Source organism: Ahaetulla prasina, chromosome 3 (genome assembly GCF_028640845.1).
Source record: "Ahaetulla prasina isolate Xishuangbanna chromosome 3, ASM2864084v1, whole genome shotgun sequence".
Classification (NCBI taxonomy): Eukaryota; Metazoa; Chordata; class Lepidosauria; order Squamata; family Colubridae; genus Ahaetulla; species Ahaetulla prasina.
Window position 1 is genome coordinate 178,882,426 of NC_080541.1, and position 15,890 is coordinate 178,898,315.

At 38.1% G+C, this 15,890-nt stretch overlaps 1 protein-coding gene across 3 annotated transcripts in view; it reads left to right on the forward strand.

Moving 5' to 3' along the window:
• LOC131194436 (adhesion G protein-coupled receptor E3-like) overlaps window positions 1-15,890 on the forward strand; it is a 44,204-nt gene that overhangs the window by 14,161 nt on the left and 14,153 nt on the right. Inside the window, exons 5-9 of one of the 3 annotated variants that reach the window (XM_058175430.1) lie at window positions 1,405-1,440; window positions 3,842-3,898; window positions 4,497-4,547; window positions 13,572-13,648; window positions 15,306-15,398. In XM_058175430.1, coding sequence (XP_058031413.1) covers window positions 1,405-1,440; window positions 3,842-3,898; window positions 4,497-4,547; window positions 13,572-13,648; window positions 15,306-15,398 — 314 coding nt within the window. The remainder of the gene's footprint in view (window positions 1-1,404; window positions 1,441-3,841; window positions 3,899-4,496; window positions 4,548-13,571; window positions 13,649-15,305; window positions 15,399-15,890) is intronic. The other 2 variants (XM_058175431.1, XM_058175432.1) reach the window with 2 other exon arrangements.

Below are 15,890 nucleotides of genomic sequence, written 5' to 3' on the forward strand. Positions count from 1 at the left end.
CCCACTAGCAGTTAAAAGGAAGAAACAGCTGCGATCACACATTGCTCCCAGAAGCACGAAGCTGAAGCCTGAAGATGACGAATGAGACTTCGTCGAAACGTCGCCAAGACACTTCCAATTTTACACGGGAGAAAACCCGAACAACCAAAGACCTACATATATATATATATGTGTGTGTGTGTGTGTGTGTGTGTGTGTGTGTGTGTGTGTGTGTATACATATATATGTATATGTAGGTCTTTGGTTATTCGGGTTTTCTCCCGCGTAAAATTGGAAGTGTCTTGGCGACGTTTCGACAAAGTCTCATTCATCATCTTCAGGTTTCAGCTTCGTGCTTCTGGGAAGCATGAAGCTGAAGCCTGTGTCAAGGTTCCAGAAAAACCTCTTCTGCATAAAAAAACCTCAGAAGCCATTGTCTTTCAGATTCTTTACTAGCATGAGGAAACTGGCACATGATGAGTGAAATTCCAAAACTGAACTTCCGGATTCTTTTCCCAGTTATACAAACCCCAAGAGTCCCACCCGCTAACCCCTCTTCTGGTCACATGGTCCCACGTTCTCCCAGTTCATTCGAATATCTTCTCGCCACTCCTCCTGCAGATGTGAACACCATCCGACCTTGACCGCTTGAAGAATGTTACCATACCCCTCAACCCCCCTTCTTCCCCTCAGGGGAAAAATGTGGCAGCGTCTGGAACCCTAAAGTCTAGTATGGTTTCCAGGCCTGACAGCCTGAAGATGACAAATGAGACTTCGTCGAAACTTCGCCAAGACATTTCCAATTTTACGCGGGAGAAAACCCGAATAACCAAAGACCTACATACATATATATAGGGTGTAATTCCAGAAGCTGGCCAGATTCAGAATTATACCGAGACCTTGCCAATTGGATATGTTCCTAATAAAAAGACTTTGTTTGAATATGGCCGCCTTGGACTGTTCTTATTTGGGATATGTTACTTGGAGGCTTGACACTGCAGCAAGCAACAGTCATGTTAAGAGTGCTTTGCAAGATCTCTAAAATTCATATGAATTTTCATCTATTATTTAAAGCACTTTATATAATTCTTAAGGGAAAAAAATTCATGCTTTTCAGCATGACTTTTAATATCGTGCTCATATTCAGTCAGAATGTTCTTATTTTGACACAATGAATAATTTTAACAATGTCATAATCCTTTTTCCAGCGGATGGTAAGTTTTTATATAGTGTAATGATGCAATGATGATAACAATTTTAAATGAATCATAATACAACTGGAATTACAAATCCAAGTTTATGCCAAAGCAACTGAAATTTCAAAGGTTAAAGTTATTTCAGTTAAAAAGGAAGAGGGACGATCTTGCATTTTAAAGACAATTATATTATATTTATAATATTATAATCAATTTTTATTTATTTTAGGTCTTGGATTGGCAATCGTTCGTGCAGATATAACAGGTGAAACTTATTTACCTTCACAAGAATAATATAAAGAAGTGATCCTAAACACCAACTGTGCTTGTTGTTCAAATGTCAGCTAACACATATATTTTTCTTTGTAATGAATTGCAATTTCCATGTACAATTGAAAGTATAGATGTGCAAAACATGTGGCACAAAAAAAAAGTCAGGAGGGAAAAATGGACAACTTAGGGAAACTGAATGTTGATTTATTTTATTTATTTATTTATTTATTTATTTATCACAACAGTATATATAAGCATAAGTATGTAATAACTATATTAATTGGATATAATGAGAGGAAACAATAGGACAGGAACGATAGGCACACTTGTGCTCTTATGCACGTCCCTTACAGACCTCTTAGGAATGGGGTGAAGTCAATAGTAGACAGTTTTTGGTTAAAGCTTTGGGGATTTTGGGAAGAGACCACAGAGTCAGGTAGTGTATTCCAAGTATTAACAACTCTGTTACTGAAGTCATATTTTCTGCAATCAAAATTGGAGCGGTTCACATTAAGCTTAAATTTATTGAGTGCTCGTGTATTGTTTCAATTGAAGCTGAAGTAGTCTTCAACAGGAAGGACATTGTAATAGATGATTCTATGAGTTAAACTCAGGTCATCTTGAAGGCGGCGGAGTTCTAAGTTTTCTAAACCCAGGACTTCAAGTCTGGTGGCATAAGGTATTTTGTTGTATTCAGAGGAGTGGAGAACACTTCTTGTAAAATATTTCTGGACTCGCTCAATTGTATTAATGTCCGAAATGAGGTATGGAAAAACAACACAATCCATGTGGCCAGGAAGGCCCAACAGAGACTCCATTTTCTTAGGTCTTGCATAAAAACAGGGTGAAACAACAACTGATGACCTCCTTTTACCGGTCCACAATAGAAAGCATCCTCATTTATTGCATCACGGTATGGCATGCTGGTCTGACAGTGTTCTGTCCCCGCACCTCAGTCCGGGAGGCATGAGAAATGACTCAATTAGCCGGCAATTGAGTCCACAGCAGCTATCAGCTCTGGCAGCAAACCAGCGAGCGTCTGCCAAGGTCTTTCTGTTATCTTTCTCAATGCCGGCGTGTCAACCAAGAAGTCAGGAATAAACAGCACTTCAGCTCAAATTCTCTCTAGGCAGTTTGATTTCTTTGTCACGAAGCAGTATAGCAGCCCTTCCTGCTTTTATACCTTGTGGGGTGTGGCTCTGTGACTCAGCACTTTCTAGGCCTGCCCCATCCCTGCTTCTGTTGTTCTCTCTTGTCTATGAAACCTGGGATCTAACCAGGACTGATTGTCCACAGCTGGATCTGGAAGCATTTCCTGGGCCGGGGGAGATACAGGAGACAGAGGCCTCGTCACCTCTTCCACCTGGCCTGCCTCTGGCTCCTGGAGCTGCAGAAGGAAGCCCTGACGGCCTTCCCCCTCACTCTCTGAGTCACTCTCTGGCAGGGGGCCAGGCCCGGCGGGGGTGTGTGTGTGTGTGGCTGGAGCCACAACAGACAGCCACAGATAAAAAACCATTACAGAGGGTGGTGAGTACAGCACAAAACATCATGGGCTGTCCCCGGATACCACTAGTCGAGATTACTAGGGCTCATTACCATAGAAGAGTGAGGAAAATTCTCAGGGACGACTCTCACCCTGGTCATCACTTCTGTACCCTCCTACCATCAGGAAGGAGATATAAAAATATAGCCAGCTGTACAAGCAGGCTTAAGAACAGTTTTTATCCGCGGGCTTCTGAATGAGAAATAACATCATAACTATGTAGTATGATAGATTGCAGGGCCGGCGCAATGTGTAACATATTCACACTGGTGCAATAGGACTGGGTGTTTATTGTAATTATGATTTATTGGGTTAGGGATTTTCTGTCTTCACTGTGAATTGTATTGTGTTGAGGGGTACACTGAGGGAGCGCAACCAATCTCATTGTACATATGTTGTGCACTGATATAATAATAATAATAATAATAATAATAATAATAATAATAATAATAATAATAATAATAATAATAATAATAAAATTAGGTGGAGAACATTTTCAGAACATCTGTGTAGGTAGTCCTCGACTTATGACCAGAATTGAGCCCAAAATTTCTGTTGTTAAATGAGACATTTGTTAAGTGAGACAACCAATTTACAGCAGCCCCATGTTGCAATCTTTCTTGCAAGAGTTATTAAGTGAATCACTGCAGTTCACAATTTAGTAACCTGACAAACTTTCTTTTCCTTTCTGGTTCTCCCTTCCTTTATTCTTTCTGCTAAATATTCCATAATGCCCACGTAACAAGCAGTTATCTAAGGTTGGTTATATCCTTACATCAATAAAGAAACTCTAGCAGTCTTGCTCAGCTGGATTTGTCTTAAGATTGAAAGGAATTGCTTTCTTCGGTAGGAACATCTGGCGAATCAAGTTTGGACCTTTTCGTGTGTCAGTTGATATCATTTTTTGGTAAGTTTTAAACTGTGTCTGTGCCTTTATCACATGTAATTCCCAAATGCATAAAAGTGAAGTGAAATATAATTTCATTACATGGTTGGTACTTCTTGTCTAGACTACTGCAAAAGGTTGAGCCATAATAAGCACAGGTTTGGCCTTTTGATGTTTTACCTTTCTTTGGACCTACACATTTGCTATCTGACTCAACTGTTTCTTATAGTTAATATCACCCTTGAATGCTTGCTGATAAACCAGTTTAGGGCCTTCCCCGCCTCGACTGATGGAAGTTACATACTTCCTTTGCTCCATATCACCGGCTGTTTCTTAATGAAAATTGGCATGTGTTAAGGCAGAATCAAACCATGGTAAAATGTAGAGAATTTAAGTTTGTTATATTCCTAGCATGTTACTCCTGCCTTTTTTTTAATAAGATGCATTAACTGCTATTATCGTATAATAAATCAAGACCACATTTTTAGTGCAAAAAATCCACACCTGCCAGTGATCTATATCTTCCTGAAATAATGCAGTTAAAGGAAGGCAAACACAATACTGTGTCTGATTTTGCTTAAAATGAATATGGTTACTGAAAATGTCCTTATTTTTCCAGGCGGGAATTGCTATAACCGTTGGCCAGGATCAAATAATAATATTCCTGAGAGTAAGTGTATTCATTCATTGACTATTTTCAGTTGCATCTTCTTGAGCTTATGTTTATTTATTTTATTTTATTTTTCATATTTTTATACTGCCCTTCTCCGAGGACTCAGGGTGGTGTACAGCATAAATAAAACATAGATATTGAAAAATTTAAAATACAATATTCAGTTAAAAATCTGATTCAATAAGCTGCATGTTAAAATAACTGAATAAAAAATTAATAAATAACTTAAAACTCCTTTAAAAAACCCCTAAAAACCCTCAATATTAAAATTAATCATTAGGCCAGCCCCGCTTGATGAAAGAAAAAGGTTTTGAGCTCGCGCTTAAAGGTCCGAAGATCAGGGAGAAGATGTAGTCCCACAGGTAGATCATTCCATAGGGCCGGAGCCCCCACAGAGAACGCTCTTCCTCTGGGGGCTGCCAGCCGACATTGGTTGGCCGACGGCACCCTAAGGAGGCCCTCCCTATGAGAGCACACCGGTCGATGGGAGGTAACTGGCAGCAGCAGGCGGTCCCATAGGTATCCTGGTCCCATGCCATGGAGCGCTTTAAAGGTGATAACCAAAACCTTGAATCGCACCCGGAAGACCACCGGTAACCAGTGCAGCCTGCGCAGGAGAGGTGTTACATGGGAGCTACGAGGTGCATTCAATCCCCTGCACGGCCGCATTCTGTACCAGTTGGAGCCTCCTGGTGCTCTTCAAGGGGAGCCCCATGTAGAGAGCATTGCAGTAATCTAGACGGGAAGTAATGAGGGCATGAGTGACTGTGCATAACGAGTCCCGATCCAGGAAAGGGCGCAATTGGCGAATCAGGCGAACCTGATAAAAAGCTCCCCTGGCGACGGCCGTCAAATGATCTTCTAAAGACAGCCGTGCATCCAGGAGAACGCCTAAATTGCGCACCGATTCCCTGGGGGCCAACGATTCACACACACCCCCACAGTCAGCGATGGAGTTAGCTGACTGTGCTGGGATGCTGGTATCCACAGCCACTCTGTCTTGGATGGGTTGAGTTGAAGTCTGTTCGTCTGTTCAGCTTAACTGAATGGAACTAATAGAATTGTAATTTTCAGCCACTACAAATGTCTTGATAAATGAAATATTCTATTATGGAGCGATGATGAGCAGATTAAACTAATAAAGGTCTATGACATAATATGGGTTTGAGAGCAAAGAGTTGCAAGGCCTTCACTGACAGCATTCTTCTTAAAAGATAAAAAATTAAAACTTCTGGCAACTATCAACATTTAAAATCAGCCAATGGTCTTACATTTCATCTTGAATTTTGCATGGACAGTACATTGTCTCTAGCACAGAAGTAAAATAAATAAAATTGGATTAGTTGGCTTTTGCACATAATATTTCTCTTACAAATTAATACAAAGAGTACCACAATGAATTATGCCAAGCTCCATTTGGTCCAGTCAATCAGATGCCTCTGTAGTTTTCACAATCAGAAGATGAAATTCAAATCCAACATCCAACCTATCTTGTGGCAATTTAGATGATCACCTCTCAAAACCATTCAAGTTACTGAGTACTACGAGATTTTGTGGTCAGTTATGCACTGTAAAAAGAAATGAGTCTTCTGTTCAAGGGTCTCCAATCTTGAAAGCTTTAAGACTTGTGGACTTCAACTCCCAGAATTCCTCAGCCAGCTTTGCTTTAAGAACTTTTGTATACTATTCATTTCCAAATTAGGCAAAGTGCCTCACAAAAGGTACATCTAATAAAATGACAGCAAGAAGCACCTAACAATCACTCTCAAAAAAAAAATCAGTTCGCATAAATGATCAGCAGAACAGTCTGGTCTTTATCAATTTATGAAAGCCATATAACTTAGGAGAAAAGATCTTTCACAACATAAACAAACAAACAAACAAACAAACAGGAGTAGGGAACCTTTAAAATTCCTTTCTGCTTCAGGCAGACTCTATCTTCAAAGGAGAGACAGTTCTGTAGCTTTCTGAGAGATAAGTGACGTAGAGTTTTAAAGATGACAACCAACATTTTGAACTGGAACCATAATCAAATCATATCCAATGCTGTAATTATAACAAAGATGTAGGAGAGATGAATATTCTACTTCAAGCAAGCAGATGGGAAGGTGCACTTCACGTCATTTCAAAGGCAAATTCATGTAGATAATCTGGTGCAGTGGCAGTTTGAGAGCTGACAAGGGCATGAGTCACTAAACTCAGAGCATGCCTATCTAAATAGATCTGCAACTGGTACATCAGTCAGAGATAGGCGAAGCCCCGGCCACAACTTTTCTTTGCTGTTTCAGAAGGAAGAGTAGGTCCAGGAAAATCCTAAAATTGCACAGATGCTGCTGCTTACTGGAGAGGCAACTCCATCAAAACTTAAAACTGGAACCAGGAAAAAGTCACATCTATTCCCAACAAAGAACAATATTCTCAAATTGCAGGGATTTATTCTGAAGTTGTTTTGCCCATCTAGTAATCCAGACACCAAATTGGGATTACCAGAGTATACTTGGCTCAGCTTGGGTGGTGATATTGATGACATCTCACCCAAAACTGATACATGGCTTCTCCCAGAAGTTTTAGGAAAATATTAAATGGAACGGGGGAGAAGATTGAACCCCATAGTACCCCACATTGTAGCAACCACTGTTTCAAGTTTTTTTCCCATACAACACCTGAAATTGTTCAGTAAGCAAGGAGTGAAGTAACTGAAGAGTTCCTCCAGTCCTCAACCAGAGGAATTTGAACTCAGCAGGATCCTTTCTTAATTCCACTTAATTCCCACCCACCCACCCCACCCTCCTCCCTCTCTCTTTCCCCCTCCCCCCCACCTTTCCCTCCACCCCCCCAGGACTTCCCAGAGCAGAATACAGGTTATTGCATCTATCAATCATAAACTAAATTACACCAATAAATCATAATCCATAATCTCTCCTCTCCCTTTAAAACCTTAACTCCCCTTTCCCTTATAAACAAATACATTAATACGATACAATTCTTACAATCACTCTTAAACTATTTAACACTTCAATCTAAAATTTGGCTTAAATGTAGTTGATCCAATTTTTCATTCCAGTATATATCTTCCTTGTAGATTTTGAGTACATTAAAGTTTCTGTTTTCTTTCTTAAGTCCGTTAAAATCCAATCTTCAAGTCCATTAAATCCATTAAAGTCCAATCTTCAAATAGAATAGAATAGAATAGAATTTTATTGGCCAAGTGTGATTGGACACACAAGGAATTTGTCTTGGTGCATATGCTCTCAGTGTACATAAAAAAAAAGATACGTTCATCAAGGTACAACATTTACAACACAATTGATGATCAATATATCAATATAAATCATAAGGATTGCCAGCAACAAGTTATAGTCATACAGTCATAAGTGGAAAGAGATTGGTGATGGGAACTATGAAACGATTAATAGTAGTGCAGATTCAGTAAATAGTCTGACAGTGTTGAGGGAATTATTTGTTTAGCAGAGTGATGGCCTTCGGGAAAAAACTGTTCTTGTGTCTAGTTGTTCTGGTGTGCAGTGCTCTATAGCGTCGTTTTGAGGGTAGGAGTTGAAACAGTTTATGTCCAGGATGCGAGGGATCTGCAAATATTTTCACGGCCCTCTTCTTGATTCGTGCAGTATACAGGTCCTCAATGGAAGGCAAATTGGTAGCAATTATTTTTTCTGCAGTTCTAATTATCCTCTGAAGTCTGTGTTTTTCTTGTTGGGTTGCAGAACCGAACCAGACAGTTATAGAGGTGCAAATGACAGACTCAATAATTCCTCTGTAGAATTGGATCAGCAGCTCCTTGGGCAGTTTGAGCTTACTGAGTTGGCGCAGAAAGAACATTCTTTGTTGTCCTTTTTTAATGATGTTTTTGATGTTAGCTGTCCATTTGAGATCTTGCGATATGATAGAACCCAGAAATTTGAAGGTTTCTACTGTTGATACTGTGTTGTCAAGTATTGTGAGAGATGGAAGTATGGAAGGGTTTTTCCTAAAGTCTACCACCATTTCTACGGTTTTGAGTGTGTTCAGTTCCAGATTGTTTTGGTTGCACCACAAGGCTAGTCGTTCGACCTCTCGTCTATATGCGGATTCGTCATTGTCTCGAATGAGACCAATCACTGTTGTGTCATCTGCGAACTTCAATAGCTTAACAAATGGATCATTGGAGATGCAGTCATTGGTATACAGAGAGAAGAGAAGTGGGGAGAGCACACAGCCTTGGGGGGCCCCTGTGCTTCCAATATATCAGTAACAAAAGTCCAACTACCAATATTGAATTTAAAGCTATTCTTCAAAATAATATCTTATATGATCCACCAAATTTATAATTCTGTCACACTTGTTAACACATAATATCATTTTTCAATCCTTAATACTCCATCTCTTGTTCTGTTTTTCTCATTACCTTATTTAATCAAGTTTTATCCTAAATAATTTTTATAAGTTCAAACAATACCATTTAATTTTAATCCAAATTCTTCCCCATACTTCCATCACTTTATATCAAACCTTAAAATTATTAATTCAAACAATACCATTTACATTTAATCCTAATTATTCCCCCTATTTCCATCACTATAAAACCAGGTATTTTATAACCATTTTTCATACATTCCCTAATAAAATATTTCTTTCTATTTTTATCAAGACTCTCCCAAATCAAATAATACAATTATTAACAATTCAACCATATATAAACCAATAGCCTCACATTACAAGTTCAAACAAATACATATAAATTTTTAACAATTATCCAATAACTATCCTTACAAAAACCATATATAACTTAACCTTTCTTCTTATATTATATTCAATTTCAATTATAATTTATCCTTTCCCATAAGAGAAAACTCTTTTGGCATAGCGCCGTTTTTTATTTCCTCTTTGTACCATTTTAGTAGTTATCCACCCCATTTGTTCCTCTACTTCGCCTATTTTTCCTACTATATCTTTTTCAGCAATTGCAGGCCCCTCTTTACCTTGTATTTGTTCTACTTCCTTCTCCCACCTTTTTGCCTTTTCGTCTCCAATTCTCATTTTAGCTTTAAACAATAAAGGATTTCCAGCTTCTAATACATTAGTGTAAAAGTCTCTTGCTTTGAGAACTGTACTAAGACAAAACTTTCTTCCCTTATAATTCACTGTTAATCCAGCTAGAAATCCCATCTATACTGTATCTGATGTTTCCTAAGTTCTTCCACCAAAAAGGCAAACTCCTTTCTATTTCTTAACATTTTAGAAGGAATTTCTTTCATCACTAATACATCTTATTTATATTGCAATATAACAATTTCTTCATCCGCCCTATCCATTTTACTCTGAACTTCCTCAATTTTATTTTCCAGATTCAAATTAAGTTGATTATTCTGGGTTTCCTCTGTTTTAATTTCCAAGTTCAAATTAGCTTGAGTAATTTCTTCTATTCTTTCTTCCAACTGAATCGTATTTTCTCCAATATATCGCAATGCTGCCAGCACACTTTCACTCATATCATTCCAAGGTTCCACCTTATTTTTTAGTTCCAAGATTGCTTTTTCAGTTCTCTCTATTTTATTTCCTAAATTCAAATTAATTTGATTATTCTGAACCTCATCTATTTTCTTTTCCAAATTCAAATTGACTTGATCAGTTTCTTCCATTCTTTCCTCAGATAAACAGATCATACTTTTGGAAAGACATTGAGCTACTACCCCCACTCTTTCAGTCATATCTTTATTCTGAACTTCCAATGTATTTTTAAGTTCCAATATTTCTTTTTCAATTTTACTAAATTTTTGATCTATTAAACCCTTTAGATATTCTTTCATTTCTTCTTTTAGTTTGTATATTTGAACTGGCAAAACTTCAACATCTTAAAAGCACTTAACTTAGTTTGTTTAAAAGCCATTTTTGTTAAACTTTAAGCTCTTCAAAAGGAGGAAAAAATCTTCAAATCTTCTCTTAATCACTGTAATTATATTAATCAAATCATTTAAAATCATTCCTTTGGCTTAGCCTCTTCATGTAACTCCGGTGCTGACAGCTTTAACGAGCACTTCCTTAACTTTCATTTTCATGCCTTGTTACACTGGAAACGCCATTTCCTTGCTTCTTAGATCATTCCAACCAAAAAAAAAAAAAAAGGGAAAAAATATAGTAAAATAACGGGGAAGTTAAAAATTGATACTTGCAACTGCCAGTACTCCTGATTTTGCTCTGTCTGCTTATGAATCTATTCCAGGTTAAAAATTAGTAGCAGATGTGGATGCGGTGTTTTGCTCTGCCTTCTGCAGAGGCATCTCAGATCCGGAGCTTTCCCGAGCTTGGGAGGGAGCCCTCGCCCTCAAGCCTCCAGTATCATTCCTGGGGCTTTCCAGGGGGCTGTACCTCAGCTCGGTTGCTCACCTCTCCCTCTTTGCCTGGGGGAGAGGTTTCCAAGCCGCCAGACAGCTGATTTGCGCTGTCTGAGTGGCTCTACAGATTGCGGGGCTGGCGGTCTAAAAAAGACCGCCATCAATGCCGTGGCGCCACAGGAAGTGAGCAAGGAGCCTTTTTTAAAGCATGTTTTTTTAATGATATACTCATGACATACACAGAAACATATGAAGATAGAAAAACCACACATTTATAAATAAATCTTGAAAAGAGGGATGCAGAAGAAAAAAAGAGGGAGAAATTGTACCTTGTTGTTTCTTAAACAAAAAATCATTTAATAACAGTAGCCTGGTACCAGATGATGAAGGACAACATGTAAAGACCTTGTCCTTATCTATCTCTCACAATTGGTTCTAATGATCAAAACAACTCATAGAAAAGAGATGATACAATCTCAAACACCTACCCTTCCATGTGTCCAGAAGAATAAGAGTTAGGGTATTGAATGCTGTTGAAAAATCTAAGATGACCATGAATGGTGCACTTCATCCCGATTCAGAAAACAAGTCATCTAGGGCTTCTGGTGGCTCCGCTCTCTCCGAAGGACGCCCTAAGGGCGCCCGCGCTGGGATTCTGTAAAAGCCGGCGAAATCAACGGCTGAAAGTACCTTCCCCGGTAAGGAGAAGGGAAAGAGCAGAAGAGGGAAGGGTAGAGCTCTCTCTAGAGGCCCCGTTTGGGGAACTCGAAAGGGAAAGTTCCCTGGAATTCCTTCTGCAAAGCTCCAGTCCCAGTGTGTTTCTGCTTTAAGCAGACAGAGAAGAGAGTGACCACTTCTGCTTCAATTGATTGTTATGGATATTTATAAGCAGACGGAATAAAACACAGGAGATCAGTCATTTAAATCGCAAGTATTAAATCTGACTTCTATTTTTTCTTTTAAAAAAATAATAATTTTTTTTTCTCTCATCTACAATCAACACAATGAAATAAAATGGCGTTTACTTGTTGAGAAAGTGAAACTGAATGGAGATTTTATCTTATTGTACTGGACTGTGGATTGTTGGATTATTTTAGTTTGTTTAAGTATTTCATAAGGGGATTTTCAGCAAGAACTTTGCCATGAAGGTTTTTTCAGAAGAATGGATTCGTGACTTTATACAGGATTATACAGAAAGAATGTATTTAATTATTCAACAATACGAATTGGAAAAAATGGCGTTTTGGATGAGAGTTTGGAGAAATTAACCAAAGTAATCAGGACTTGGAATATGGAATGGATGTAAAGAAGCCTTTTTTAAAAAGTTTGGATGAAAAGCCTGAATTTGTGCTACAGGAGGCTGTCTCCCAAAATGGGAAAATTCACAGGGTTAATGCTTTCCAAGAGTTCTCTTTTCGGATTGAGGAATACGGCAGTAACTGGTGGATTGTTGGACATAAGGAACTATTAGGAAATATTGTGACTGACTTTTCAAAAGGAGTAATGAAGGAAAGACAGAGACTAATGCATCAAAAATGGCAAGAGACAAAAGTATCATTTTTGAAAGAATTTTTTTTGGAAATATTAACAGAAAAGATTTTAGCCTTTCTGAAAGACAATACGTAAGGAAGATTTGGAAGAAATGGGTTGATTATATGTTTTATAACCATCATAAAAGACTAGATATTTGGATTTATACTGGATTTTGACGAGGAAGGACTAAAGTTGAACAGATATTGTAATTTCCTGTATTGAAATTCTATAATCTGTTGTATTGAATTTTAAATAGAATATTCTCGAAAGATCTTATGTAAGAAAGACTTGGGGAAAATTATATGGTTATAGAAGTTATAAGGGAGATATTCTCTGAATTGGATTGGATTTTTATGCTTTAGCTGGTTTTAAATATTTTAGGATTAATTTGTTCTACTGATCTATATATTTTATTACTGTTTATTGTTAATTTTTTGAAGGATTTTGGTTATGTAAGGAGGAAGTCAGAGCTAGAGAGGGAGAATTGGTATAATAGTTTTGGGGAAAAAAATTTTTTTAGCATATGGTTGTTTTATTTTTAACTATACCTTGTGTTTGTTCCGGGAAGCCAGGGGGGGAGGGGGTTTGTGAAGGGAGAGGGGTTGGGGGGAAAGGGGGGAAAAAATTTTTTTGTAAAACTTTTTGAATAAAAAAAAAAAAAAAGAAAACAAGTCATCTACCAGGATAATCAATTCTGTTACATTCCCAGCCTGAGCCCTGGTTGAAGATTCCAGAAAAGATGTTTCTTTTAGGATCCTCTACAAATGAAGTTCTATGGCCTTCTCCAGAATTTATTGTAAAATGGGAAGATTGGAAATATATAATTGTTTCATTATAAATTATGTTATAATTGCTTAGATCAAGAGTTGTCTTTTTAGAACTGGAAATAAGATTAATTTCTGAGTAAAGCTGCATAAGGTCAAATAATTGTAATAGAATGTTTCGTCTCTCAGCAATAACAAAATGGGATGGGGCCACATGAAATTTGGATGAAGGGGTGATTTGTGCAATTATAAAAAGTAAGCAAAGCTGCTTCATACACAGGGAAAGGACCGGAATGTTACCCCCCTGACCATGAGAGACATCATCCATCAAAGTATTTTAATTTTTGAAGTGGAGAGTTCACTTTGGACTTACAGTGTTGTATTTTCCTTTACAGAAAGTCCCTTTGACTCCCAAATTAAAAAAGTGAAAGAAAATCTCGATTCAAACCAGTGTTTAAATGAACAAAAAAAAGTAAGTATAATACATTATATGTTAAATTTGTATCATTTTTTTAAAATCAACCTGTTCATACTATCAATGCTCCAGAATTATGTACTTGGATTAGTGGATGTGAAACGTGATTTGAATAATGACAACTATTAACCACAAGAAACATTTGTGTGTGGCGTTTGTGGAAGTTCACAATCAATTGTGGACCTGCTTGAGCTCATATTATCAGCTGGAAGTGGGAGGGGAAGGGGAGTCAATTTATTGCTGAGAGAGAAATTGGGATATGTGAATGATGGTAAAGCTGGGTTGTTTTTTTCTTGCTGTAGCTCTGCAGTGGTTTGGTGACACCAGTAATGGAATTGCTGGTCTTCTTATTGTTATGAAGTCTTGTCTGACTGTATCTCCTAAATCCTTCCCCCTCCCATTTTGATGTTGACTCTATCATTGCCCACAAGACCATCCTGCTTAACTGTCTAGCTATGTCTCTATTCCCATTTATTTATGTCCAGAGAAATCAATGGATGAGCACCCTTTAGCACAAGGGTAGTCGACCTTTTTATACCTACCACCCACTTTTCTATCTCTGTTAGTAGTAAAATTTTCTAACTGCCCACCAGTTCCACAGTAATGCGCCATGTATCATCGTCTGCGCATGCCTCTCATGCATCGTGGATTAGGTTGGGAGGGGTGCACCGGCTACCAGCTCTGCTTGTCTGTTACAGCAGGGTGATGTGGGGGGAGATGCGCAAGCTATTCTGGGACGAGGCTTTTTTGTTTGTGGTCACACTATAGCGCCATTTAGTTTCACTTATGTAATGCGAACTAAACTTATGCGCGGACGATACAAATAATATATTTTCAGAAATTTAAATTGTCACGGGGAATTTTATGAAAACCTAACGAAAATGTTTTTAAATAATGCTATGAAAAAATTTTTAAAAGTCAATTAAACTAAAAAAAAGGAAAGTGCTTCAGTATCTGACAAAACCCCTACTGCCTACCATGAAAGCTGGAACGCCCCAGCGGCGGTAGGGACCAGGCTGACTACCACTGGTTTAGCATATATGTGCCCTCCAATAGTCCTCCTCATATGTGGCTTTGAAGCCTCTGCAGATCAAAGTGGCCAATTATGGATAAAGTTATCCATTTTTTAAAAAAAAAAGTCATTGCTGGTTAATTTAAACAGAAACTCTGATATCATTTTTTTTTTAAATCACTTTAAAAGAGAGTTTAAGACAGGCATTGAAAACCCTGCCATAATTTGTATAATTTCTATTTTATCTCTGACTGCTGAGCAAAGCATTCAAAAGAAATGTATGGCAATCTCCAGTCCCGCTGAAGGCTTGCTAGGCCCTAAAATATGTCTTCAGAACATTGTTTCTGAAGAGAGAGAGAAAAAAAAAGAGCCTGGATCAGTATATGCAGGAAAGAAATTTAAACTAACATGGTTTTCAGGGTCTGGTGAACTGATCCGGCATTTGTGGTACAGATGGTTTCTACAGGTCTCCAGTCCTGTCCTAATCAGGAGTCTCCAACCTTGGCAAGATTACCAGTTTTTGAAGTCCACAAGTCGTAAAGTTGCCAAGGTTAGAGACCCCAGCCAAAATAACTCTGCAGAGATTCTTTCTTCACTTGCCAACTCTGAGAACACCATGCTTCCTTTCTCCTTTTCTTTTAGGAAAAGAATTTATATTGCTCAGTGATGGCTTCTGCCTTGAACTTCGGGGAACCTCTTAATGCTAGTAACATGCATAATGAAACCACCCTGAAAGTAAGATTTATTGACAACTGCAGAGACAGCATTTGACCACAGCTTCTCTTTCCTGACAAGCAAGACTGCATGGTTTCCTATTGTGTACATTGATGATGGGTGGATAGAGGAAAAGTTGGGTCATTATTCTAGGAATTAAATCAGTTTTTCGAATGAAAATTCAAATTCAGTTCATATCTGTGTTTCAATATGGGATTGGCATAGGGAAGGGAAGAAACTTTTTCAATGTTTAGTGGAAAGGAGATTGGAAAATTAAATTCTGGAAAACAAGGTAATAGAGTTACCTTAATATCAAAGTCTGGAATGTCCCACCTGATTCAGCTGTCTCAGCTACAGATTTTCAGTTTCAGTCACAAATTGAATTCCATAGACTTTACTTTATACTTAAGTGGTCAGTAGAGGGCGTGCATAACTGTACTAACATGCCTATCATTCAGTGATGGGTTACTACTGGTTCGCCCCAGATTGGGTGAACCGATAGCGGCGGTGGCA